This window comes from Lolium rigidum, chromosome 4 (assembly GCF_022539505.1).
Source record: "Lolium rigidum isolate FL_2022 chromosome 4, APGP_CSIRO_Lrig_0.1, whole genome shotgun sequence".
Taxonomy (NCBI): domain Eukaryota; kingdom Viridiplantae; phylum Streptophyta; class Magnoliopsida; order Poales; family Poaceae; genus Lolium; species Lolium rigidum.
In genome coordinates, this window is record NC_061511.1 from 229,761,018 (window position 1) to 229,787,968 (window position 26,951).

General features: G+C 45.2%; 1 protein-coding gene and 1 long non-coding RNA gene across 2 annotated transcripts; both read left to right on the forward strand.

The window, feature by feature from the left end:
- Positions 1-15,456: 15,456 nt before the first annotated feature.
- LOC124649922 lies at positions 15,457-16,140 on the forward strand. The gene is made up of 2 exons (XR_006986833.1): positions 15,457-15,562; positions 15,683-16,140. It is a non-coding gene; the product is annotated as an uncharacterized LOC124649922 (long non-coding RNA).
- Positions 16,141-19,772: 3,632 nt separating this feature from the next.
- Positions 19,773-26,482, forward strand: LOC124648376. The gene is made up of 2 exons (XM_047188157.1): positions 19,773-20,860; positions 24,994-26,482. The coding sequence occupies exons 1-2, from the start codon at positions 19,773-19,775 to the stop codon at positions 26,480-26,482; spliced, it is 2,577 nt and encodes an 858-aa protein (XP_047044113.1).
- The last annotated feature ends 469 nt before the right edge of the window (positions 26,483-26,951 follow it).

The window sequence follows — 26,951 nt, forward strand, 5'->3', positions numbered from 1 at the left end:
CATTTGAAAATGTTTAACAAGTATCTTAACATCATTGGAGGTTCTCTCCACAATACCATGCAATTCACTAATAGCTCGGGAATTTTCCATTAAATGATTCTCTACTCTCATATTAAAGTTTTGTTGCTTAACAATATAATTATCAAACTCATCTAAGCATTGAGCATGAGGTTTTGAATACGGAATATCTTCCCTAGTAAAGCGTTGAAGAGAGTGTACCTCGATCATGGATGAAGGGGGAGTTATCTCACATAAATCTTCGATAGGAGGTAAATTCTTCACATCTTCAGGTTTAATACCCTTCTCTTTAAGAGACTTCTTGGCTTCCCTCATATCTTCATCATTTAATTTAATCATACCCCTCTTCTTCACTACCGGTGTCGGGGTTGGTTCAGGTGTAGACCAATCATCATGATTCCGGCCTATTTTAGCCAATAATTCTTCAGCGTCGTCTGGAGTTCTTTTCCTGAAAACACAACCAGCACAACTATCCAGGTATGCCCTAGACTCAATAGTTAGTCCACTATAAAATATATCAAGTAAATCATGCTTTTCCAAATCATGGTCAGGCTGAGCTCTAATAAGAGAGCAAAATCTCGCCCAAGCCTCAGGCAATTTCTCTCCATCTTCCTGGTCAAAATTATAAATTCTCTGCAAAGCATCATGTTGAGCACTAGCAGGAAAGTATTTCCGGAAGAAAACATCAAGTAATTCTTTTGGACTTTTAATAGAACCAGGAGGCAAATTATTATACCAAGTTTTAGCATCATCCTTTAATGAGAAAGGAAACATTTTAGCGACAAAATAAGTACGCATCTTAATATCATCAGAAAACAAACCACTAAGAGTAGATAACTCAGTCATGTGTTCAACAGCACTTTCTTTTTCAGTACCACAAAAGGGTGTTTTCTCAACAATAGCTATATGAGATAGATCAAGAGAAAATTCATAATCTTTATCCCTAATGTTTATAGGAGATGTGGCAAATTTAGGATCAGGAGATAGTTTATATCTAACAGCATGTTCTGCAAGCAACTTTTTAATTTTTCTTGCATCAGTAGTAGCATTGCATTTTTCAATAAAATCATCATCAAGCTCTACATAATCTTCATCAAGATCATCACTAGAATATTCAACAGACTCGGGTGAATTAACAGGTGTAGCAGCATTTTCATTAGGAGTTTCAGTATTTTCAATTTGTCTAGACTTAGCAATTGTAGCATCTAGAAAAGATCCTAACGAACCATCATTATCAAGCACAGCAGAAGCATCACCACAATTATGAGAGGAATTTTCAGATTCAGTAGAAGTACCAGCATTTGAAGCTTGTGGTGGTGAAACAAGTTTACTTATCACAGATGGTGAATCAAGAGCAGCAGAGGTACTAAGAGTTGTACCTTTTCTTGTAGTGGATGGTAATATGGCGATCTTAATATCGCGAGGTTTACCCATGATGGAGAATTTGCAGCGAACAATATCAATCCAAGTGAACTTCCAAATAAAGCTATGCTCCCCGGCAACGGCGCCAGAAAATAGTCTTGATGACCCACAAGTATAGGGGATCGCAACAGTCTTCGAGGGAAGTATTACCCAATTTATTGATTCGACACAAGGGGAGACAAAAAATACTTGTAAGCCTTAACAGCGGAGTTGTCAATTCAGCTGCACCTGGAAACAGACTTGCTCGCAAGAGTTTATCAGTAGTAACAGTTTTATAGCAGTAGGAATAGTGAAATAACAGCAGCGGTGAAATAAAGACAGCAGTAGTGATTATAGTAAACAGCAGGATTAAAATATCGTAGGCACAGGGACGGATTTAACGGGCGTTGCGTGGATGAGAGAAACTCATGTAACAATCAAAGCAGGGGCATTTGCAGATAATAATAAAACGGTATCCAAGTACTAATCAATCAATAGGCATGTGTTCCATATTTAGTCGTACGTGCTCGCAATGAGAAACTTGCACAACATCTTTTGTCCTACCAGCCGGTGGCAGCCGGGCCTCTAGGGAAACTATCGGAAATTAAGGTACTCCTTTTAATAGAGTACCGGAGCAAAGCATTAACACTCCGTGAACACATGTGATCCTCACATCACTACCATCCCCTCCGGTTGTCCCGATTCTTGTCACTTCGGGGCCATTGGTTCCGGACAGCGACATGTGTATACAACTTGCAGGTAAGATCATAAACAACGAATATCTTCATGAATCAATAACATGTTCAGATCTGAGATCATGGCACTCGGGCCCTAGTGACAAGCATTAAGCATAACAAGTTGCAACAATATCATAAAAGTGACATCTACGGATACTAGGCACTATGCCCTAACAATCTTATGACTATTACATGACCAATCTTATCCAATCCCTACCATCCCCTTCAGCCTACAGCGGGGGAATTACTCACACATGGATGGGGGAAACATGGCTGGTTGATGGAGAGGCGTTGGCGGTGATGGCGGTGAAGATCTCCTCCAATTCCCCGTCCCGGCGGAGTGCCGTAACGGAGACTTCGGCTCCCGAGACGGAGTTTCGCGATGTGGCGGCTCTCTGGAGGGTTTCTGGCGACTTCGACTTCTCCCCGTGCGTTTTTAGGTCGAACCCGATAAGTAGTCCGAAGGGGGGCGTCGGAGGCCAGCCGAGGGGGCCACACCATAGGGCCGCGCGGGCCCCCTAGGCCGCGCCGCCTTATGGTGTGGGGCCCTCGGGCCTCCACCTCACTTGTCCTTCTGGCTCCGTCAGTATTCTGGGAAAATAGGGCCTTCGCATAAATTCCGAGGATTTTCCCGAAAGTTGGATTTCCGCACAAAAACGAGACACCAGAGCAATTCTGCTGAAAACAGCGTTAGTCCGTGTTAGTTGTATCCAAAATACACAAATTAGAGGCAAAACAATAGCAAAAGTGTTCGGGAAAGTAGATACGTTTTGGACGTATCATCGTCCAAATAGGTTCTACCTTATATTCACCACGGAGCTCTACCAATATTTTTGGAAATTGGCTAAGTGGCTCAGAATACTTATTAGGGTGTTAGCGCTTGCCATTATATGGTCGCTTTGGCTACATAGAAATGATATGTTTTTTATGACAATTTTTCTCTTATGCAGGTTATATATCTACCGATGCATCGCTTTGCTACGTTCATGGTCATCTCTACATCGTGTGGAGGACTGCGATTTGTTTTCGGAGGTGTCTATGTGGTTAGATAACACAACAAGGGAGTTTTTTTACCCAACATGGGTGGAAGTGTTATCTAAGGATTGGACATCCACCAACTTAGTTGTCGATACAATTGATTGCTTGTATTGAGCCTTTCATTTTTGTTATCCAAAGATGAATTTTGAGCACCTCAGTTATGCAAATGCCAGATATAATGCTTTAAATTTAAATGGAGGGAGTACCGCAGCCTATGCATCAAAAAGATGCATACATTTTTTTAATTAATTTATTCAACAAAAGTCTAACAAAAATCATAAATCAAAAAACCTGAAGCTACCCCGCAACACCTACACCCGAAAAACGAGAGAAGATCATGTCGGCGGGGCCTTATTGTGGGGACCCCGGACTAGCTGTCCGAAATACCCTGTTATGTATACAGTTCACGTTCCCATGATCAGTCTGCCGTGAACACATAACCGAACTGATATCAAATTACATCATCTTTTACAAAACGGAAAAAGAAAAATTACAATAAGGTCACATGACCCATCTTTACAAGATAGCCTCAAAGGGCCTAATCTAACCATCAGAGTAGCAGAAACTTCAGCAGCGTAGAGCCCAAGTCATCTGCCTTAACCCTACAGGCAACTGACTGGGAAGACGTTCCTAGCTCGCATAGACGTCGTCAACTCCTTCTTCATCTGTCGAAGTCCTCCAGGTCTGGCCAAGTAAATAGCCGGGGACAAAGCCGTGAGTACATTTGAATTGTACTCGCAAACCATCAAGAAGGTGATAACAATTCTAACTAAAGAAGACAAGAGAGGAAGAATAGTTTCTCCGGTGGATATAGCATGTGAAAGAGAATCAGTTTCTCTTGTGGATATAGCATGTGAAAGAGAATCAGTTTCTCTTGTGGATATAGCATCCCACATCACAGTTGAAGGGGACACTAAGAGGGTGATAAGACATTTCTATGACATCTCTATATCTTTCTTAAAGAAGATACTTCAAAAGATATCCTATGACATCTCTATATCTTTGTTGAAGAAGATACTTCAAAAGAGTTCCACAACATAAAACACTAGGATGGGATAACCCAATTTTATTTATCCTTCCCGACCATCTTCATATGGTCGACACATTCTTTCCCGTACCCTTCCGGTACTTCAAACAAGTTCTTTCCTTTCCTTTGTCAAACAACTTTGTAAAACAAAACTCATCAGGCTAAGCAACAGCCATTCCAACCGTCCATGACCGCGGACGCGGCTATTCGAATAGATTTTACTCTGCAGAGTTTGCACACTTTCCCCACCTCTATCCGGATACCTATCGTGTGGGCATCATCCCCGCATAACAACATATGCCACGACGGATACCCGAACATAGCCTTTCGCCCATTCGACTTAGCAAGAAGTCCTACCCTATGGAGTATGTACCTCCCCGGCACCGTGGCAGCTCACCTCCCTTTGAGCGTGGCTCCACCGCCAAGCCAGGAGACCCATAGTGTCTTCCGGACGGGTCAGCCCCGAAGGCCTCCCGTTATACTATTGTCCCAACCATGACAACCCGGACTCGGGGGTAACCGTACCCTTGTATAGTTGTGCGGTGCCTCATGCTAAGAAGAACAAACGTCACGCTAAGCTCCGTGCCCACGTTGGAGTAGATGTGGTTGCGCGGGTTAATTGTTACGGGTGAATACTTAGACGCCAAAGTTTTCATAAACAAGATTCTCTTTCCAACCATCTTTGCCAAGATCCTTTTCTTTCATAAACACACACTTAGGTAAGTCCAACTTACCCAAGGTTTTCCAAAAATTCTTTTCAACAAGGTATTTTTCCAAGGGGTTCCCAACCTATGGTTTCATGTAAGAACTAAGAGACAACAGTGGCATGATGCCAACCATCATACCACTAAGGAGGTGATAAATGAGGTGTCAAGGGGATCATACATACTTAGGATAAGCATGCATAGGGACAACATAAGTAGTATGATTAAACAAGGGTCATGATGTTAATCATCATGCCACTAAGAAGATGCTAATATAGGTGGTCAAGGGGGCATACATGCTTAGGGTAAGCATGCATGTTGTCAACATAAGAGGGAAAATACTTTCAGATTTGTGGTGTTAACCAACCAACACTAATAGAAGTGAGGGTGGTTGATGTCTACGGGTGCTTCTATTCTTGTAGACAGTGTTGGGCCTCCAAGAGCAGAGGTTTGTAGAACAGCAGCAAGTTTCCCTTAAGTGGATTACCCAAGGTTTATCGAACTCAGGGAGGAAGAGGTCAAAGATATCCCTCTCAAGCAACCCTGCAACCACAAAGCAAGAAGTCTCTTGTGTCCCCAACACACCTAATAGGTGCACTAGTTCGGCGAAGAGATAGTGAAATACAGGTGGTATGAATGAATATGAGCAGTAGTACGGCGCCAGAAAAGTGCTTGCTGGCGTGCAGTTGATGGTAGTAATATTGCAGGCAGTAAACATGCAGCGGAACGATAAACGAGCAGCGATAACGGTATTTAGGAACAAGGCCTAGGGATCATACTTTCACTAGTGGACACTCTCAACATTGATCACATAACAGAATAAATAGATAGATGCTAGACTCTACACCCTCTTGTTGGATGATGAACACCACTAACTGTGTAGGATTACACGAACCCTCAATGCCGGAGTTAACAAGCTCCACAATATTCAATGTTCATATTTAAATAACCTTAGAGTGCATAACAGATCAACATAACCAAACCAAGTACTAACATAGCATGCACACTGTCACCATCACACTATGAAGGAGGAATAGATCACATCAATACTATCATAGCAATAGTTAACTTCATAATCTACAAGAGATCACAATCATAGCCTACGCCAAGTACTACACGATGCACACACTGTCACCATTACACCGTGCGGGAGGAATAAACTACTTTAATAACATCACTAGAGTAGCACACAGATATATTGTGATACAAAACACATTGCAATCATAAAGAGATATAAATAAGCACTTCACTATGCCATTCATAACGAGTGAATAAGTATTCCGTGAAATATAGCCTAAGAGACCCACACGGTGCACACACTGTCACCTTTACACACGTGGGACAAGGAGTCTCCGGAGATCACATAAGTAAAACCCACTTGACTAGCATAATGACATCTAGATTACAAGCATCATCATATGAATCTCAATCATGTAAGGCAGCTCATGAGATTATTGTATTGAAGCACATAGGAGAGAGATTAACCACATAGCTACCGGTACAGCCCCGAGCCTCGATGGAGAACTACTCCCCCCCATGGGAGACAACAGCGTTGATGAAGATGGCGGTGGTGTCGATGGAGGAGCCTTCCGGGGGCACTTCCCCGTCCCGGCGGCGTGCCGGAACAGAGACTCCTGTCCCCCAGATCTTGGCTTCGCGATGGCGGTGGCTCTGGAAGGTTTTCCGTATCGTGGCTTTTTTTTCGTATCGTGTTTTAGGTCAGGGACCTTTATATAGGCGAAGAGGCGGCGTCAGAAGGTCAACGAGGCGACGACACAACAGGGGGGGCACGGGCCCCCCCTTGGCCGCGCCGGCCTATCATCTGGTGGGCCTGTGGCCCCCCTCTGGCGGCTCTCGGGTGTTCTGGAAGCTTCGCGTGATCCTAAGATGCTGGGCATTGATTTCGTCCGATTCCGAGAATATTTCCTTACTAGGATTTCTGAAACCAAAAACAGCAGAAAACAGGAACTGGCCCTTCGGCATCTCGTCAATAGGTTAGTTCCGGAAAACGCATAATAATGACATATAATGTGTATAAAACATGTAGGTATTTTCATAAAACTAGCATGGAACATAAGAAATTATAGATACGTTTGAGACGTATCAGTGGTCAACGATATTTGACATACCTAAGGTAGGTAGGCATACTCATCTCAAAATGAGAGTACACCAAGATCATGATGTTGTTACTACTACACTCACAAGGGGTGTAGGAGTGAATCGACAAGAAGTGTCACATGCTTAAGGAAAGCATGTAACTCAACAAGGTAGGATGGCATAGCCATGATCAACAAGTATACCAACAATTACTAAGATGATCATGAAGTATGACCAAGAGGATCATCATGCTTAAGACAAAGCATGCATGGACAAGATAAAGAGACTAACACACACAAGATCAAGAGACAAGAGTAATAATAAGGTGACAACAATATGAGACACGTCAATTAGAGATCAAGAGATGGCTTGCCTTGGCTTATTTGTCCCTGGACTTCTTCAACTCCATCATATAAGAATTCCAACAATATAAATAAAATCCTTGTCCGATCCACCTCTTCTCCTTCTCCGGAATGGTTCGCATCTATCGTCGGTAAAATATAAAAGGAACACAATCAACACATTGTACCAACAAAACAACATTCAACAATCAATAAACAATAGCTAACCACTTTACTAAGTGTTATCATACCAAGAACTTATAGTTTCTTCAAATCATTTTAAAAGAAAAACCAAATTATCTTGCTTAACATAGGCATGAGAGCATCACAAAGTAGCAATTGCCTCTCTGGTTATTATCATGGCATAAAATATTTATTCCCTATTAGATAACACCACAAGGAAGATAAGTGCATTGGTTTTGCATAAAAAAACATTTATATTTTATTTGCAAACATTTTTGGAAAAACAGAAAATCATTCTTCCTATTTTATTTTGCTTATAAAACACTACACAAGAATAGAAAGTAAACAATATGCCAAACTATTTTGGAAACAATATAACTAATGTTTAGTTGCAGAATTTTTGTTTTGCAAGAATAAAACATTGGTTGACCAATTTTTAATACAAAGAGGTGGTTAAAGTTTTAAAACAAACCAAAAAGTTTTGGTTCAACAATCCATGTCACATATACACAATACTCACAGTACCTAATATGCAGGAACAGAGACTAATATTATTTTTCCTAGATGGCTAGTACTAAAACAAGACCAACCCAATTGGATTCACCCAAAAATATTTATCCTACAATTTTAGGAATTTGTTAGAGTCTGCAGTACTCATAGAAGAAGTTTAATTCACCAAAAATTGTAGAAAAATCCTAAAAATATGGGACCAGTGCCATTGGAAAGGTACTTAAATTTTTGAACTAACGCAATTTGTTTCACTTGATTTGGGTTTGTGGATCTCGAGTTATACTCAAAACAGTGCTACTGGTTTCAACATATTTTAACAGCAAATTTCGAAACCCAAAATGGGCGGGAACGTCTGGGCCGCGCGAGTTCGAAAAAGTGGGCCGGCCCAGGAGGGTTTTCTAGATGGAGGTGGGGAAGTAAAATAAAAAGAGAAGGAGGAGGGGCCTAGGCGGGCCAGGTGGGCCAGGCGCCGTTGCATGGCCGACGTGGCCATGCAGCGTATGCTCGGGGGGCTTCGTCCTCCCGCGGCTGCGCTCGCTCGAGGTGGACGGGAAAAAGAGCAGGGGCGGTCTGGCACTCACCAGCGGCGACGGAGGTTGACGGCGAGGGTCCGGCGGACGGTGGCAGGTCGAGGGAGACGAAGGGCGCGCGTCCAGGGGCTCCCCTCCTGCAGTAACCTCGCCATGGCGGGTGTTCCTCCGCAGACGTCCCCGGACGGACGGCGACGGCGGCGCTCACCGGTGATCCTGGCGGCGAAAAGAAGACGGGCGAGGTTGCGCAGAACATGGGTGAGGAGTTGGAAGGGAGAGTGAGGGGAGAGGACGTCCGGCGGCGTCGTCATCTTCCACGCCACCCGACGGTGACCACGGGCGGACGGTGCTCCCTCTTGTGAACAGCAGCAGAGCTGCGCTGGGCGTTCTCGGCCAGAGGAGGAAGGGTGGTTAGGATGTTGTGGAGGAGGACAGCGAGCTGGGGGTGCCTTATATAGGCGAGTGAGGAGGCAGCAGGCGGGGTGCGCGGTGGCGACGTCCAATGGCTGGGCGCGCGGGAAGGCGTTGGCCAATGGATGTCACTTTGCTGACGTTGGGGCGATTGGATGGGGGTGACGTAGGAGGGCATACGTCAGCAGGAGAGGGTGCATGCACGGGAATGTTGGAAATAATCTAAACTTTGGTAAGTTTAGGTTAATTTCCTAGGTCTCATGTGAGTCTGTCCGGGTCGTTTTGGGTCTAAGCTAGCTGGGTGCGTGGTTGTTTTCTGCCACAGTTAGTTTAGGCCACGTTTAGTGTCTAATCTGAATAGGAGTTATACGTACTTGGTTACGTGAGTCTTAGTACTAGTGTTTACACGTGAGTCAGCTAGCTGAGTTCTAGTCGAGTTAGATGGCATCTGTTGCCGTGTGTGCGTCCAAGTAGAGTCTCTGTAGGACTAGGTTTCGTTGTTTGAGTTGGTTGTGTGTTCCCTGGCCGTGTATAAATACACACCAGGACCCTGCGTGAGTTGTACCGAGAAAAGCAAGAGTTGAGAAATAAACAAGAAAAAGACAAGGCACGATACGTGCCTTTGGCGATAATTTTTGTGCGTGTGTTTGTCTAGTTTCATGTGATTGATCCGTGGGCAAATCCCAACAATTGGTATCAGAGCGAGGTCGAAGATTTGAAGCTACGCTTGCCCCGGGGAGGCGACCCTACTAGCGCCTCGGGGCGGGCGACCGTCGCTCGGCGGAGCGGCCGGGTGGAGACGGCGAGCATGTCGTCAGCATGGCGGCGGGCGATCGTTGCTCAGCGGAGCGACACGGAAGGGACGGCGGGGTGTTGTTGTCGGCGAGGCGGAGGTGGATGATCGTTGATGGGAGAGGTGGTGTCGAGGTGCCGTACGGGAGTCTCATCAAGATCGTCATCCGGGAGTTTCGTCAAGGTCGTCTTCGGAGGAGTCCGATGAGTCAAAGAGTCAAGTGTGTGCACGTCTGCATGTCGAGTCGGCGTCGAGTCCATGAGTCGTCGTTGTGTCCAAGTGCTTGTTTCTGTGAGGATCCGTTGCAGTTGAAGCGCGTCACGTTCGAGGAGTTTCCCTGGAGCAAGGATCGACGTGGGCGAAGACAAGGTGGTAAGGAGGCCATCTGCGTGTCTCGGCGAGGAGATCAAGCTTGGCGTGTAGTGGGACAATGACCAGTTAAGTTAGTAACGACGTGAAGACTGATGGTGCGTCCAATCTTGCACGTTGCACGCGTAGATGCGACCGTGTGGGCTGGTAGTCCGGATCATGCGTTGAAGTTGAGTCGACAAGCCGCGAATCTGCGAGGAGTCAAAACCAGAAGAAGTACGAGGAGATAACAAGTTTAAGTTTAGATTAGGGAGAGATTGTTGGAAATAATCTAAACTTTGGTAAGTTTAGGTTAATTTCCTAGGTCTCATGTGAGTCTGTCCGGGTCGTTTTGGGTCTAAGCTAGCTGGGTGCGTGGTTGTTTTCTGCCACAGTTAGTTTAGGCCACGTTTAGTGTCTAATCTGAATAGGAGTTATACGTACTTGGTTACGTGAGTCTTAGTACTAGTGTTTACACGTGAGTCAGCTAGCTGAGTTCTAGTCGAGTTAGATGGCATCTGTTGCCGTGTGTGCGTCCAAGTAGAGTCTCTGTAGGACTAGGTTTCGTTGTTTGAGTTGGTTGTGTGTTCCCTGGCCGTGTATAAATACACACCAGGACCCTGCGTGAGTTGTACCGAGAAAAGCAAGAGTTGAGAAATAAACAAGAAAAAGACAAGGCACGATACGTGCCTTTGGCGATAATTTTTGTGCGTGTGTTTGTCTAGTTTCATGTGATTGATCCGTGGGCAAATCCCAACAGGGAAGGGGGAGAGGTCGAGCGGGAGGAGGGGTTCTGCGGGCGTGCGTCCCGTTTTGGGGTCCGTCTAGGGTTCAGGTGGGTTTGGGCTGCGGCCTGGTTCGGTTTGGAAAAGAGGAGAGTGTCCAGGGAGGGGGTTTTGGTGGGCTAAAGGTCGGGCCAGGGGGTAGTGCACCGGCTGATGCCAAGAAGAATCATGGCCCGGCCATGTTTTGGGAAGGAGAAGGAAGGAGCTCTCTAGCTAGGGTTTTGGAGGAGAAAAGTGAGGAAAAGAGAGATGTTGATGAGGAGTGAGGTGGAGTCTCACGGTATAATTGCTGCACCCTCATGGGGCTCTCACAGGCGTTTGGATTTTCGGCCGTCAGATCGAGCTGACGTGGCGCGATCTTCACCGTCGATTTCGTCCAGGGCGCGAGGCCCTCCCACGAACCCGCGTTTTATCCACGGGTCGTGAGAAAGCCCGCGCGGCCCGTTCGCTCCGCTCTCACCCGCCTCGCACGTCCTCCTCTCCCCCTCGCGCCCCTCCCATCGCCGCCGCCGCCGCCGCCAGCTCCCAATCCCGTCGCCCCATCCTCCTCCACAATCCCCTGCAGCGCCTCCTCCTCCAATCCTCCCGCTCATCCTCCCCCAATCTTCTTCCAATGGCAGCCGGCCACCAGCCCGAGAAGCTCCTCCTCTAGGGCAGGGACGGCGAGCTCCTCTTGGGCGGGCGGCAACCGCGTGTCGTCGGACGGCGGAGATGGCTGGGGCGGGCGGGAGAGCGCCGGCGGCAGGGAGGCGCACGGGGGCGGGCGGGCGCACGGGGACGGCGGCCGGGAGATGGAGGGCGGCGACCGGCGGCGGGGAGCAGCGCTGGAGGGGCGGCGGCCGGAGGTGGAGGGCGGCGGCCGGAGGAGCGGCGGCCGGAGGTGGAGGGCGGCGGCCGGAGCTCCATCTCGATTTCCCCTGCACCACCACCGCTGCCCTTCTCCTTCATCCTCTATCTTCCCCTACCTTGTCTCCTACCATGGCACTTCCTCCTGCCTACTAGCCCCTGCCCAGATCGTGCACAGAAGGAGAAACACGGGACACGGAGGCATGCCGCTGCTGGTGAGGATCGTAAGGAAGGGGAGAAGCAGAGAGAGAGAGAGAGAGAGAGAGAGAGAGAGAGAGAGGAGCGTGGTGAACAGGGGATTAATTGAGGAGGAAGAGAGACCCCGGTGGCGCACTGCACCCCGCATGGGCGTCCATCTCGCGCAGCGGCCGCCGGCCGGACGGGCTCTGCCTCTCCACCCAACCGATGTTTGTTTGGGGCAGAAGGAGGGCGTCGATTGTGCCGGTTCGAGTTCCCTCTCTCTCTCTCTCTCTGGCTGAAATTTAGGTTCGCTTAATTTTTTTCTCCTGTTGTATCCAGATGTGTGGGTGATTGGTTGCTGCTAACGAGGGAGATGGGAAGGGGGAGAAAAAAAGGTGAAGGAGATGGGAGAGGAAGAGGACACAACGAATCACCACAGATCTGCTCCAACAAAGGTGTAAACCACATTCACTCAGCAATAATAAGGTACAGTACAGAAACTTCATACTTTCCACCACTGCAATGTTCTGGTTTACTGTATGATGTGCAATTGAAAAGTAATTTTCAGTTCAGATTGCTATATATTTTTCTTGGAGAATGAGATGATCACGGTCAAAGGGTATCAATGTGCTTCTAATTTTCCTTATTTTTGTTCATGATTGTATTTCAATAAGAAACCAAATTATTTATTTATGTTGATTGATTGTAAATGCACGCTCCTAATTTGCATATGCTACTCCTTCCCTTGGCGGAGGGATGTTTGCATCCGATCTGAGGGTGCAATGGTGGTCAATTGTTTCCTATTGTTACTACCCTTTGATTTTTTTAATCTCTGCATGAAATATATTGAATAATATTTAAATCAATGTCTTGCCTATAATAATCTGATGAACCAACCTTTAGAGAGAAAAAATTGGCAAGCAATTACTGCGATGATTGACATCAATGAGCTGACTTGGGGCTTTTCCTATTTGTATGTGCAAGGATTGGAGGCTTTGAAGGATTTGAATGGAGCACAATTAGGCTCATGAGGATGTCTTTCATGTTTGGTGAGTGTTGTTTATTCAGAGTTTACCTACACATGTGTATGCGGATTCGTGCTTGCCACCTATGCTAACAGACCAGAACAATTTATAGTTGCACACCAAAAGAAAGTAAGCTTAGCATGCTTGAATTGGAGATATTGAGCTGAATATTTTGTGTGTGTCTAGACTGGCACATAGATCAACCAGTCAGTTTGTTCTATACTAATATTTTAGTTAGCAAGTTCTTTTCTTTATGTACCCATGAATGGCATGTGCATGCATCATGTGTTTAGATTTTCAATGATATTCATACTCCTGGAATTTGTCTTCTTTTAGTAGTAAAACCTGCTGATTCATCTGACATTGTTTTGGATTAAGGGTTGGGAATGGGGATTTCAGTTTGATTTTGGTACAAGATTGGAAGTCTGGTTTAATGGCAACATTAGATGTTTCAGGTTTGCTACATTCTTGATGATGCCGCTGATTTTGAAAATATGAAGTTCTCAATTGATCGCTTTACGTGTTGCAAACTATCTCTGTACCACAGGTATACCAATTGCTTCAGATGTTCTCACTGTCCCTACCGTTCTCGATTCAGGCTCCCTGGTCATCAAGGATTCCGCAATAGCTTCAACTCTGCTGTTGACCCCAATTGTTGATCAAACGCCAATGGAGACGCTCCCAACACCCAATAGAGGGGCTGCCATTGTCTACTGCGTCTATGGATGGGCCTGCAACTCCGGCACCTGGTGGTGCAGCCACTGAAAAGAGGTTTCTTCTGCACGAGCCACCACATGTCCTTATTGATGTTTTGAGTTAGTTTCCTATTCCTAACCCTGTTTCATTATGTTCCTATATTTTCATCTCCACTCCAGGGGCAGGTCATCGTCGCTGACGGCCTTGGATAATGATCTATAAAAAGAACAAGAACTATATTGTGAGGTGGAAAATGTTGTCCTAATATATTGATACCTCTGTACCGCCAAGAGCTGACCTATTTTCCTTAACATTAATTTGAAAATGTGTAGATAGAACATAGGATGGTGCTCATGGGGTTGCCACCGTGGACATCTGAGGCGTGCCTGGCCGTGTATAGATCAACATCTTCTAGCTCAGTGTATCTAGGTAATTTATTCTACTACTACTATCATGGATTTATCTACTTGGTAGTGATATACGCAAAACTGCATGGTTGCAAGCCTCCATATGTCGATTCCTTGATGACATGACCACGAGGAGAGAAATAGTTTAGATTTACTTTCTATTCGCACGTTCAACTTTTTTCTGGATAAGTTGTATAATCAAAATCTTCTGTGCTACGAGATGAATTTATCCCCAGGTATGCAGGCCATACTGGAAAAAAACTGAGCGAAAATCTACATTTCTGATAGTCTCCGCTCTATGCAGTGCTACTAAAAAAGCCAAGAGAAAATCGAGAAAAGAGGAAGTATGCATTTATATTCTCTTATAAAACCCCTTTATATTTTAATTTAATTCTACTTACTTGATTGCAACCTGTAAAAGGGGTTTTTAGATGAAAGTGACAATGTTCCGTGCTAAAAGATTTGGACCGACCATTATGGGTACAGTCAGCTGTTGTGTTTTTTTTCTCAAGGTATTTCACTTTGGCAAGTAGTAGTAGTATGCTAAACTTAGAACAAGCATGTTGCTTTCTACATATGCATCTTAGTTCAGAAAAGGCATTACCTAAGCTGTAGTGAATGGGGCATGATCATGGCTTCATGGGTGTAACTTTGAGGCTGTTGTGATGCCATCTGTGCACAAATCCCCTCTCAGTATGAACTGAGATGCGAAGGCTATGACATGTATTTCTCCCTCGCAATGTTTTTCATGCAAAAAATTCTATGTTTACGCATGGTGCTAAATTATCCAAATGCATTTTGTGTATTAGGCTTAAGAAAATTCATAAATTGAAGAAGAAAATATTTAAGATCTCTTACATAACCAGAATGTTGCAATTGAGATTTTATTTCAAAAAATCTCCTGAATACAAGAGAAATATGAACTGTAATGAAACCTTTACTTCTATTGCCTACATGTTTGATGTAACTAATATTTAAGAAAAGGCCAGAATGTCCCGTTTACATAATGAGCCTGTAATTTCAGGTTTGTGAGCTGTATTAATACTTCTGTCTTCATGAGATTCTTTTTTTTTCTGTATGTTGCGTTTAGTAAATTTTGCAATGCTCTTTCTGTTTTGGCTTCAATACACCAGGATATGACACTCAATGTTCTTTATCAGTGACTTGTAAAAAGATGCCCCGCATAGAATATCCATGTGTCTACCTCTCCATGAAGTGGCGCATGGAGATCAGATGGCTTTGGAGCTGGCTGAAATAAAAAAGGTCTATTTTGCAGCTGTCCATGTGGCTACCTCTGTGTATCTGGTATACAAGGTTCTCTTTTAGTTCCCAAAACTGTGGAGGATGCAATAGAGTTAAAACTGTGGAGATCAGATGGCTTTTGATTGCTGGCTTCCGGTTTGAGGTAAAAATGTTTTGAGGTGCGGATCGCAAATGGAAGAATCACAGCGCACATAAAAACTAAGGGCACTATCATCTTTTTGGGTACAAGCTTTTGCTGATTTTTTCACATTTGATCTTCTGTCTATTATTCATTTTCCCAATATAAGATTGATTATATGAGATACTGCTGGATGATCATATGCTAAAAAAAAAGTTCTTGAGGGGATCTCTTGTGCATTATATGATTGTACCTCACTCTCCTTGTGTGCTCAATGAAGATGAAGATACCCTTATTTCCTGTAGTGGATTGGGAAGGGGAGTGAGACCGGTTCTTGCTCGGTAAAAGGCCAGAGAAATGGTCTTACATTTACTCCCAGTGTAGAGATCTTTCTATGGCGATGCATGGGAATTCCAATGCCCGAGGTTATCCAATTAGTGATGTCACTGGTGTTAGCATCAGGCCGTGCAGCTACATATTAGATTTATGTTTTCTATGCGTTGTGGCCTCTGAAGATCGAACTGCAACGAGCTTAGATGTTATAACTTTTGTACCTTCTATTGCTCTCAAAAGGAAACACAAAATGTCAGTTATTGTAGTATATTTAGCTCTTTCCTTGATTGTGTATAAGCATTGTTGATCTTTTCCCAATTTGTGAGTTTAGTTATAATTGCACTATTAATTTTGTTTTCTAAATCCTCTAAAATCTATATCTATTTAAATTTATATCTGTTTAAAATTTACGGGGTCGTGCGCCAAGGCGCACATCTAAATCTAGTTAAATTGATCAAGCAATATCAAGGGGTGCACAAGCTTGGCATGGTTTGAAAAGGAACAAGAATGAGGTGACATGAGAAAATGTGGTGGAGATGGTGTTGTTGGAGGAGGGTTCATGGAGGTGCGTGATGATGGTCTAGGTGGTATATAGGGTTTGTCAAGTTCTAACACCATTTTGGAAGATATTTAAATCAAAGGTGGGATCTATATTCTTGGGACTAGATGAGAGGGAGAGGGTAGTACTAAAAATTTAAAGATAAAAAGAAAAGGAGCTGAGGTGAAGCAAATGAAGATTGTTGGAGCATATCAAGCTACTTTTGCTAGGTGGGGTCTAGGGCAAGATGATATAGAGGAGGTTATCAAAATGGTTAAGCCAAGTTGAAAATTTTCTTGAAGAGATAGGTATACCAATGGAGATTGATTTGTTAAACAAAAAGGTAATTTTCCAAGGTCAAGACTATATGGAGGTGTGATATTGATTGATGGATATGTGAAGTGTATTAAGGGCAAAGATAATGCCATGGATATTTGATCACAGATCAAATAGTCCTAACTTTTATTTTGGTGTCTATGGCCTTGATTTTGATTTAATCAAATATGATTTCTTGAAATATTAAAAAGAGGAGAGGTTGTAGAAGAGTAGAATGATCCATAGAGGAATATAAAATATGGATCATTCCATTTTATTTGAAGACACCAGAACTACAAATAAAAGCCTTTACAAGATTTTTGAGTCACATAAAGTAAGGGTAAGCCATTTGGTAAATACTTTGGGTTAAAACAAAAATCACTTTAGTAACTATTTTGTGATCTTATGATCTAAGGTGATCATAGCCAATTTTTAAAAGAGAGGTTTTTGACAAGATCCTTTGAATTAGGGTTTTCAATTATGGGATAAAATAAATAGCTTTGGTGATTTTTGTGAGATGTTTTTCTCAAATGTTTTTTTTGAAGGGAGGAGGTTAAGGTGGTACAAGAGTGACCATAGCTTCACTATTTTTCTGGAGACTAGAAATTGTGTGTTGAGGTACTTATGGGGGAAACACCAATCATAGGGTTTATGCGTTGGTAAAGAAAGGAAAAAAAATTCCAGGGCCACACCTGTGTTTTATTTAGTGAGTTGTTATGTTGCTTTAACACTAGAGGTGTGGTTCTATGAGGTAACTCAAGGCAAAAGCAACAAGTACAACAAGACAATTCCTCCACTAGCAGAGCAAGGCAATTTAATAACAAGCAGAACAAGACAAATCATCTTAATTAGTCTTTAGAAAAAGTTTTTGTTCCCCCTGATTTTTGCACTTTGGACAACTAAACATGGTTGAAAAAGTTGGGGTGTGACACTTATTCTCTGGAGAACAAAGAATAACTCTCATCTACTAGAAATTGGGAATATCGCTTACCCGAGACACCCTCTAAGTAAAATGGAAGCGCTCATCCAGTCTAGTAGATTCTTAGCGAGCACCTCATGCACATGCTACAGAAGCCATCTCCACCAACAACCATTGGTCCATCTTCAAGGCCTAGATTTGCTTAACGCATGCTAGGCCTACTGTTTACGCCTCTTATCAAAAAAAAAAAAATTTGAAAAACCTAGAAGACGAAGAAAATAAAAATGGAGGAAGAGCACGTTGAGATACTCTAATAGAAGGAGTACTTAATTAATGAAGAAAGTCCACTTCTCATCGTTGAACTCTTGGGAAAGTTCACTTTTGGTTCCAAAACATATTTTTAGTCTAGAACGAATCTTGAACTCTCCGAATAACTCAGCAGATTGCTGGCGTGGAAATAAGAAATAGTGAACCAACCAAATTATTTTAGAATCATACCAAGTCCAAACTAGCTGAGATGTGGAACCCAACATCTTAATGCAAAGAAAACAATGAAACCCTTGGGTCCCTGAACTAGTCTTTCACTTGATTTCTCTCCCTTCCAATTCACTTGCGCCACAAAGGCATGCTTGATTGCCTAGCAGCATCGTTCCGCCTCTTTACCCTTGCACCGTTGGTTTGAGTTTTTGGCGACTGATGGCAGATATTTGCATAGCTCAACCGGGATAATGACTAAAAGTGAAAGATTCTGAGAGTTGAAGATTTAATTTAAAGCAAACGAAAGTTCTATAGGATCAAAAGTGAACTTTTACTGGAATTTAAGGACCAAATGTGAACTTTCTTCTTAGGCTTTGTTCGGATGTTTGCTTTCGGGCTCGGTATTGGGCATTCGGGACATTCGGCCCCCGAATACCTGGATTCCATGCGTTTGGCGGGCATAGGCATTCGGCCCAGGTATTCGGACTCGATATCTAATGTCTGGCCGAACGGCAAAAAAACTGGGCAGACGATGTCGAGGGGTTCGGGTGGAGATTGGGTCGGTATTCGGCTGGCGTCGCTCGACTCGCTCCCCACACCGATTCGTTCTCGCTCGAAGACGGAGGCGGAAGTGCGGAACCCTACCGTCGCCGGCGGCGGCTCAGATTCCCTGCCCTCCTGGCCTCCCGCCATCCATGTCCGCCTCAGAACGGCTCCGCCGGGGTCCCCCCTACCTTCCAATCCCAGCGAGCCTACTTCTCCCGTGGCATCTCCCTCCCGCCCATCTCATTTTCTGTAATTTTCGTGGCAGGTTTCGTAGGTGCTCCGGCGACCACCTCCCGAGCTCCGGCGACCTACTTCAGCGCAGGTATGTGCCACGGGTCCCTTCGATCTGGTGTCCCTGAGCTCCGTTTGGAGTTGTTCATTATCTCTGTCCCAATTTATTTGATCCCTGTGATGTGTTTTTGTATGATACTTTCTACAGATGACATGCTAATTGAAACTGATCTATACAGATTACATGCCGTGCTAATTAAAACTGATCTATGCAGATTGCATGCCGTGCTCCCCATGGATGTTAGAGAGGAGTGATTGCAGATGTTGCCTTGATTCATGAGCGTTTGTTTCATGTGCTTGCTAGACTAAGAACTTGTAATCCTTGTATGAGACTGTGTAGTTTGTATGCTTCAAACTTGTATTATGTGCTTGTTTTTGATGTATTATGAATTGAACTTTTTATAATGTTGTCAAACTATTCGGCCATATTTATGTTGGTACTTACTGCCTAGGTACCGAATAGGAATGAAATCCATCCTTTTATACCATCCAAACAACATTTGGCATTCAACCTCAATATCTAGCCTGGGTACCGAATATCTAACACATCCAAACAGAAATATTGGCATTGACTCTCAATATCAATATCCTGGATATTAGACATTCAACCCAATACAATACCTAGCCCTCCAAAGCAAACATCCGAACAGAGCATTAATGAATTGCTAGTGTTAGAATTTAACGATCGTGTGTCCGCATAGCATACGAATTACAGTCCGGGTAGTGTACGAGTAGCACGCCGAGTCGGTCCCTGCACATACGCCTAATATATGCACGTTCCCCTAGAGACTTGTAACCTAACCGTGACTTCAAGTAGTAATAAAGCAAAGTTCACAGGCACGTCACGGGTCTGTGGCAAATCGATCTTCCCGAGAGTACTCGCGGTGTCTAGGCCATGTCATTCGCGGGCGTATCCTTGATCCGCGACGGGAAACTATGGCCATCCGCACCGGCCATCAGCGACGCCGGCTCCGCCAGTGGGTACCACCTGCTCGTGGTCGAAGGCTACTCGCACACCAAAGCCGACGTCCCCAACGGCGGTTGCATCACGTCTCACCGTTTCAGAGTCGGAGGGTATCTTTGGTATCTCACGTACTACCCCAACGGCATCTTGGGCATCGCAAATCTAATCCACGGTGGTCTCGCTCTTGATCAGCATGTTGCAGAGCCTGTGAAGGCGCAATTCAGGTTTAGCTTCATTAACCAGGCCGATGAGCAGGAGCCATCACGCATTCGTGCAGGCCATGTATATGAATTCCCTTCCAACGACTGGCAACTCAGCAATCTCCTGAGGATGAAGAATTCGCAACACCTCAAGGATGGCAGCTTCACCATCCGGTGCGACGTCGTCGTCGTTGGGGACGCCGACGCCAAGGCCGCCAGCGGCTATGCCAGCGTCGGTGTCAGCGTCGCTTCACCGTTCGTCACGGTGCCTCCGCCCGACATGCAGCGTCACTTCACCGATTTCTTCATGGCCAAGGAAGGCACCGACGTGACATTCAAGGTCAGCGGCGAGACGTTCGCCGCGCACCGGTGCATCCTCGCGGCCCGGTCTAAGGTCTTCAAGGCCGAGCTTCTCGGTCCGATGAAGGAGGGGACGGCCACTAACGGCACCATACTCGTAGAGGACATGGAGGCTCAAGTTTTCAGCGCGATGCTTGCGTTCATTTACAGTGACTCGGAGCCAGAAGACGATGGAGCTGTGATTTGGCAGCACCTGCTCGTGGCGGCGGATAGGTATGATCTCCAGCGGCTGAAACTCATGTGTGAAGATAAGCTGTGTGGGTTCATCGACGTGAACACCGCGGCGGCCATCCTCGCTCTAGCGGAGCGCCACCTTTCTGACGGGTTGAAGAAAGCGTGCTACGATTTTATGGGCGCTCCGGGCATGCTGAAGGCTGTCGCGGCCACTGATGGCTTCGATCATCTGGTCGGGAGCTGCCCCTCTGTTATCAAGGAGTTGATCGCCATGGTTGCACCATAGTATTTATTTCTTCTACTACATTTTAGTATTTATTTCTTCTTCTGAATCTTACTGGCCGGACATGCTTGTTCTCTGGTCATGTTTTTTTTGGGGTTTCTCCACCATGAGATAAAATGCTTATGGTGATATTTACTGTTTTTTTTCAATCAGTACGTGGAAGTGTACAATCAATATGAGGGGAAACATTTGATGTAAGCATATGCCAATTCTTTTAAACCAATCTCATGATTGTGCATGATTATCTCTCGCTCACATAAAAGGGAGATACAATTAATAGATAATATTCTCATGTACAAGAATGCTTATCATGTACAACACAAATCTTTGCTGTTGGTGATGCTTACTCCTTCATCAAGGTAATTTCTACAAATTTTACAAACCATTGTTGTGAAATAAGAACGCGCCCCTTATTATACACATTGAATTTGCAAGCTGGAGAGTTAAAACCTCTTCAACTTGTAGTACTTATTATAGAACACCTTCCACAAGCACAAATACATGCTTGGCCATCTTGAAACAAACCAAAACTTATCAAGGGAGAACATTGCATTGGTTTTGTTTTACTCGTCATATCGTATCACAACACATGACCGGCTACTCAAGTCAGATAATTTTTCGATAAATGGAATATATTAATACTCCCTCCGGTTCATATTAATTGACTCTAGATATATTTAATATGAACCGGAGGGAGTATCAAAAGATACCAATTAGACCCAACCTCTTCAAAAACGCAATAACCTAATGGCAGTACGGATGCACACAGCAAAAAAAAAAACTATAAGAAAAAAAAAGTCCCGCTACGGCAATCCGGATCTAACAACAACAATACAAGTATAATATTCTACATATATATGGCGTGTCTAATTGTAGAACCCTTGAACTCTGGCCATATATCTTCTTCATCTTTTGCTTGAAGTGCCTTGGAAAATTAGGAGGTATTTCCATCAAGGAAAGAAACCCATGATGTACAAACGGGATAAATAAATACAATAAATAACAATTCTAAACAATATGAAATAATCAAACAAAGCAAAGAGAAAAACATCTCGGGTATGTAAGGTGTGGGTACTAGAGTCAAGGAGGAAAGTCGAGGTGTTGGGTAGCTGCTGACGCTAGGAAACCAGCCAGGGAGGACGGGAGCCTAGGGGATCGGAGGTGCGGTGGCTGTCAGATGGGGAGAGGGGGCTGGGAAGGTCGAGGCGGTGCAATATTTGGCAGCGGTTGACTCTATTGCATGACAACTACCGGCAGCAGGAGAGGTCGGCAAGGTGGCACAACATCGAGAATTGGTGTGTGTAGGTGGTGAGGTACTCCGAGCGTGATTCGAAAGCGGTGGCGTGGTCAGGCGGTGGCAAGTTAGACTAGCCACAATGGGAGTATCATATGTAGTATCATGCATGCCATGTAGGCAAAAATCTGATGTGGCACATCAATTAATGAGGAGAGAGACGAGAGTAGTATCATAATATGATACCGTATCATGACACATAAACCTAGAAAACTTCATGACAAATACATCATGTACACACATTTGCATTGAGATTCTACAAAATATTAAATATGACATAAATATGATACCATATTATGATACTATGCATTGTGGAGGTGGTATCACAAACTAGTATCATGTACATGATACTAGTGTATGATACTTCCTATTGTGACTAGTCTTAGGAATGGAGGAGGAGGTGGAGAGAAAAAGGGGAATCTCACACCGTCTAGAACTATCAAAGCCATTTAAAAGCGGTACACCAGACAAATGGACCGATGTCAACCCTTTTGGCGCACTCCAAAACTGGACGGATGGCCACCATTTGTTGTTTCCCTTGGAGATTTGTTATGATTTTGTAGAGGCACATGTACAACTCTATGCTGAAATATTTTTCTATTTCGTGTGTACTTTTCACCCGTTGTTTTTTTTGTGAAAATTCCACTGATATTTAATAATCACCAACAATATTACAAATATCTTAAAAGTAATAAAAAATTATAAATATGTACTTTAATCGTGTAGTGACGACTACATACACTAGCACGAGCCGAAGACGTGCCGCCGTCCTCGCCCATCCATCACTGGAGTGAGGCAAAACTTGCCGTAGTAAAGCTTGTTGTAAGAGACAGACGAAAAGTCATTGTGCTAAGTCTTCGAAGGACTAGCGCACCAGAGTAACAACCATTGCTAATGACGACAAGAGTAGATCAAAAGAGACTGAATCACACCAAGGAATACGAAAACCGACTGGATCTCAGGAGATTCGGCAGACGCACAACTCCACACATCCTCCACTAGTGCTAGACGCACCACCGAAGCGACGATAGGATGGGGAGGAACATATTATGACTTCAAGATGTAACCGCCACCTAAATATCTCGAAAAGACAAGTTTTACGATACCTTCTACTTCTCCTAATTAGGGACAAGTATGAATTAATCGGATGGTTTAGATTCGATCAACCCAGATTAGGCCCAGCTGGCCAGTGTGCGTAGCAAATTCCTCAAGCCATGGCTCCACCTCCAGGTAACCAAGCCCACACGGCCGAGCATGCCGCCAACACCACCACCTCCACATCTAGGTAACCAGCGCCCACACGGCCGAGCATGCCGCCGCCACATCCACCAGCCAAGTTGTCGGCTCCATTCGCACACGGCCACCGCGCACATGCCCGAGCACGTCGCCGCCGCCTCTACGTCGCACACGTACTGCCACCACCCACACGAGCGCTCCACCGCCATCTCCACTGGGGACGTCGCCTCTGTCGACCCTCAGCGACGCGCGAGAACGACATCGCCTTGTACACACCGGAGCCCTCATATGTGGACGCTGCGCAACACCGCCAGCACCCCACACGACGTCGTCTTTGATTTGGGGTTTACTCCCTTATTTTTTCGATAAAGAGAATATATTAATATTAAAATATATCAATTACACCCAGCCTCTGCAACAACGCACCACTCTAATGGTAGTACGGATGCACACATGCAAAAAAAAAACTAAGAAATAAAAGTCCCGCCACAGTATCCCAGGCCACTACATCCACCACCAAGACAACACCTGAAATACAGACTCTCCTAAAAGCGACGCCTTTAAGAAGGGAACAGTGCACCAACGCCGTCGTAGCCCGATCAAAGATCTTAGGCTTTCACTTTCAAGATAGTCCCCGCTCTTAAAATAATGCTCCAACAAGATCATTGCCAGGCACAACCAGTTAAGGCCAAACATTGGATTTTCACTCTGAAAGGTAGGACTCTGAACTTCACTATGCTGTCGCCCCCACTTTTATACCACTGCTACGAATCCTGGAACACCAAGCAAGTTCCTCAACATCGCGAAGACTTTAACCTTCTTTAGCTATACCCCAATCTCGTCTTCACGATATTCTCTGCTTTTTTACTTCATCATGGACCAAAAGTCTCTTGGTGTCAACACAGAACAGAGCTTCACGCCGCTCCCTTCAGAACCAAACGGTTGGAATAAAAGCATGGGTGCGCGCGACCGAATACCACCCGATCATGTGAACTCCATGCAAAAGATGCACTGTTCAATTCGCGTCGAAGCCTTCTGAAGGTCATCACTCCAGCTAGATGAAGAAAGATCGGCATCCTAAAGATTGTACATGATTGTCTCACTTATCTAGAGGGAGACATAGGTTTGATAATATTCTCATGTACATGTATCGCTCAGTGTGTTGTCTCATGATATTAAACCGTTAGCTCCATAGGACACAAAGCTTTGTAATTGGCAACACTCTTTCACAAAGGTGCATTTTGCCAACTCTACAAACCACTCCTATGAACTATGTATTCCTTGATTATCCTCATCGATTTTGCGATATGGATCCACAATTAAAACCTCGAGTGCGGGTGCATTTTCCATGGCGTGTTGCAAGAATTCAAGTTGACCCGTGAACCCCATAAATCCCATGACATGTAAATTTTTGAGCATTGAGACAGTTGTCGACATCCTGGAAGGCGTCAGATACTCTTTTTTTAGATGCTTCTGATAGACTCTTGACCATAATTAGGAAGGGCGAAATTGCAGCAGGTAGGCGAAATAACATGATGAGCAGATTCATTGTCTTACTGAACAGATGGTACTAACAAATTGATATATCTGCTGGGCCGGACCCAGCATCAGGAAAACAGGCCGTTTGGTCCATAGACTTCTCTACCTCGTCGCCTCGACCCGGTCCAGCGCCGCCCATCTCACCCGGTCCAGCGCCGCCTCCCTTCCATTCCCCGTCCAGCGCCGCCGCCCGCCCGTCTCAGCCCCGTCAATCGCCGCCGACCGTCTCATCCCCGTCCAGCGTCGCCTCCCTTACACTCCCTGTCGAGTGCCGCCCGTCTCACCCCGTCAAGTGCCGCCTCCCTTCCCTTCCCCGTTCAGCGCCGCCTCCATCCAAGTCCAGCGCCATCTCCGACCCCCGTCCATTGCCGCCTCCGTCCCAGCCCAGCGCCGCTCAGGCTACATTCCCCGTCCAAGTGTACTCTCATTTCTCACCTGCTCGTTTGATCATCTCGCCATGTCATTCGCAGGCGTGTCCCTGATCCAAGACGGCAAGCTATGGCCTTCCACGTCGGCCATCAGCGACGCCGGCTCTGCCAGTGGGTACCACCTTCTTGTGGTCGAAGGCTACTCGCGCACCAACTCCACCAAGGCCGACTTTCTCAACGGCTATGACATCGAATCTCGCTCCTTCAGAGTTGGAGACTATCTCTGGCTTCTCCGGTACTACCCGAATGGCTCGTCGGGCAACGCCGGCTTCATCTCCGTGTCTTTAATCCTTGCTCAGCATGTTACAATGCCCGTAAAGGTGAAGTACGAGTTCAGTTTCATCGACCAGGCCGAGAAACAGGGGCCATCACACATTCGCAAGCGCGGAGCATATGACTTCCGTGTCAAAGATGGTGGTTTGTGCTCATCCGAATTTATAAAGAGGGAAACCCTGGAGAACTCAGAACATCTCAAGAATGATAGTTTCACCATCAGGTGCGATGTCCTCGTCATCGAGGGTGGTGACGCCAAGGGCACCACTTCACCGTTCATCACGGTGCCACCACCGGACATGCAGCGTCACTTCACCGATCTCCTGATGGCCAAGGAAGGCACGGACGTCACATTCAAGGTCGGTACCGAGGCGTTCGCCGCGCACCGGTGCATCCTCGCGGCCCGGTCTAGAGTCTTCAAGGCTGAGCTTTTTGGCCCGATGAAAGAGGGCAGTACGGCGACTGCCGGCGCCATAACTGTAGAGGACATGGATGCTCGAGTTTTCAGGGCAGTGCTTGCGTTCATTTACAGTGACTTGGAGCCAGAGCTGGGGAAGGAAGATGATGAAGATGTGATGTGGCAGCACCTGCTCGGTGCGGCAGATAGGTATGGTCTCCAACGGCTGAAGCTCATATGTGAAGATAAGCTGTGCAGGTTCATCGATGTGAGCACCACGACGTCCATCCTGGCTCTAGCTGAGCGCCACAGTTGTGACGGGCTGAAGAAGGCATGCTACGATTTTCTGGGCGCTCCGGGAAAGCTGAAGGCTGTCGCAACCACTGATGGATTCGATCACCTGATCACGAGCTGCCCCTCTGTTATGAAGGAGTTGATTGCCATGCTTGCGCCTTAGTGTTCATGTCTTCTACATTTCAGTTGTTACCTACCTACTCAAATGTGTTTGTGATCTTACTGAATGGACTTGCCTGTTGTCTAGTCATGATTCTTTGGTTTTCCCCGTGATAGACTGCTTCTGGTGAATTGGTAAGTGCTGCATCATATGTGCATAATTTGTCTCTTCCTTACTATGTGGGACCGATTTTGGCGCCACATTGTTGTTAACTGAATGTTACATTATCTTCAAATTTTAATTTGGAAACAAGGCCCTCATTTTTCACTTTTCAGTTAAAATGTCTGAAACTTGCCAATTCCATCTCCACAGGCATCACATTTGTTTCAGTCGGTAGATGGCTGTGTACACTCACTATGAGGAGCAAACATTTGACAAAAACAGCTGCAAATTCTTTAAACACAACCTCAAGACTGTACTTGATTGTCTCGTTTACCTAGAGGGAGACGTTGTTTTGATAAAATTCTAATGT

Coding starts and splice junctions, on each gene's coding strand:
- LOC124648376 (XM_047188157.1), top strand. CDS start 19,773: ATGTCATTCGCGGGCGTATCCTTGATCCGCGACGGGAAACTATGGCCA. Junction 20,861..24,993: donor ATCGCCATGGTTGCACCATA/GTATTTATTTCT, acceptor GGCCGGACCCAG/CATCAGGAAAACAGGCCGTT.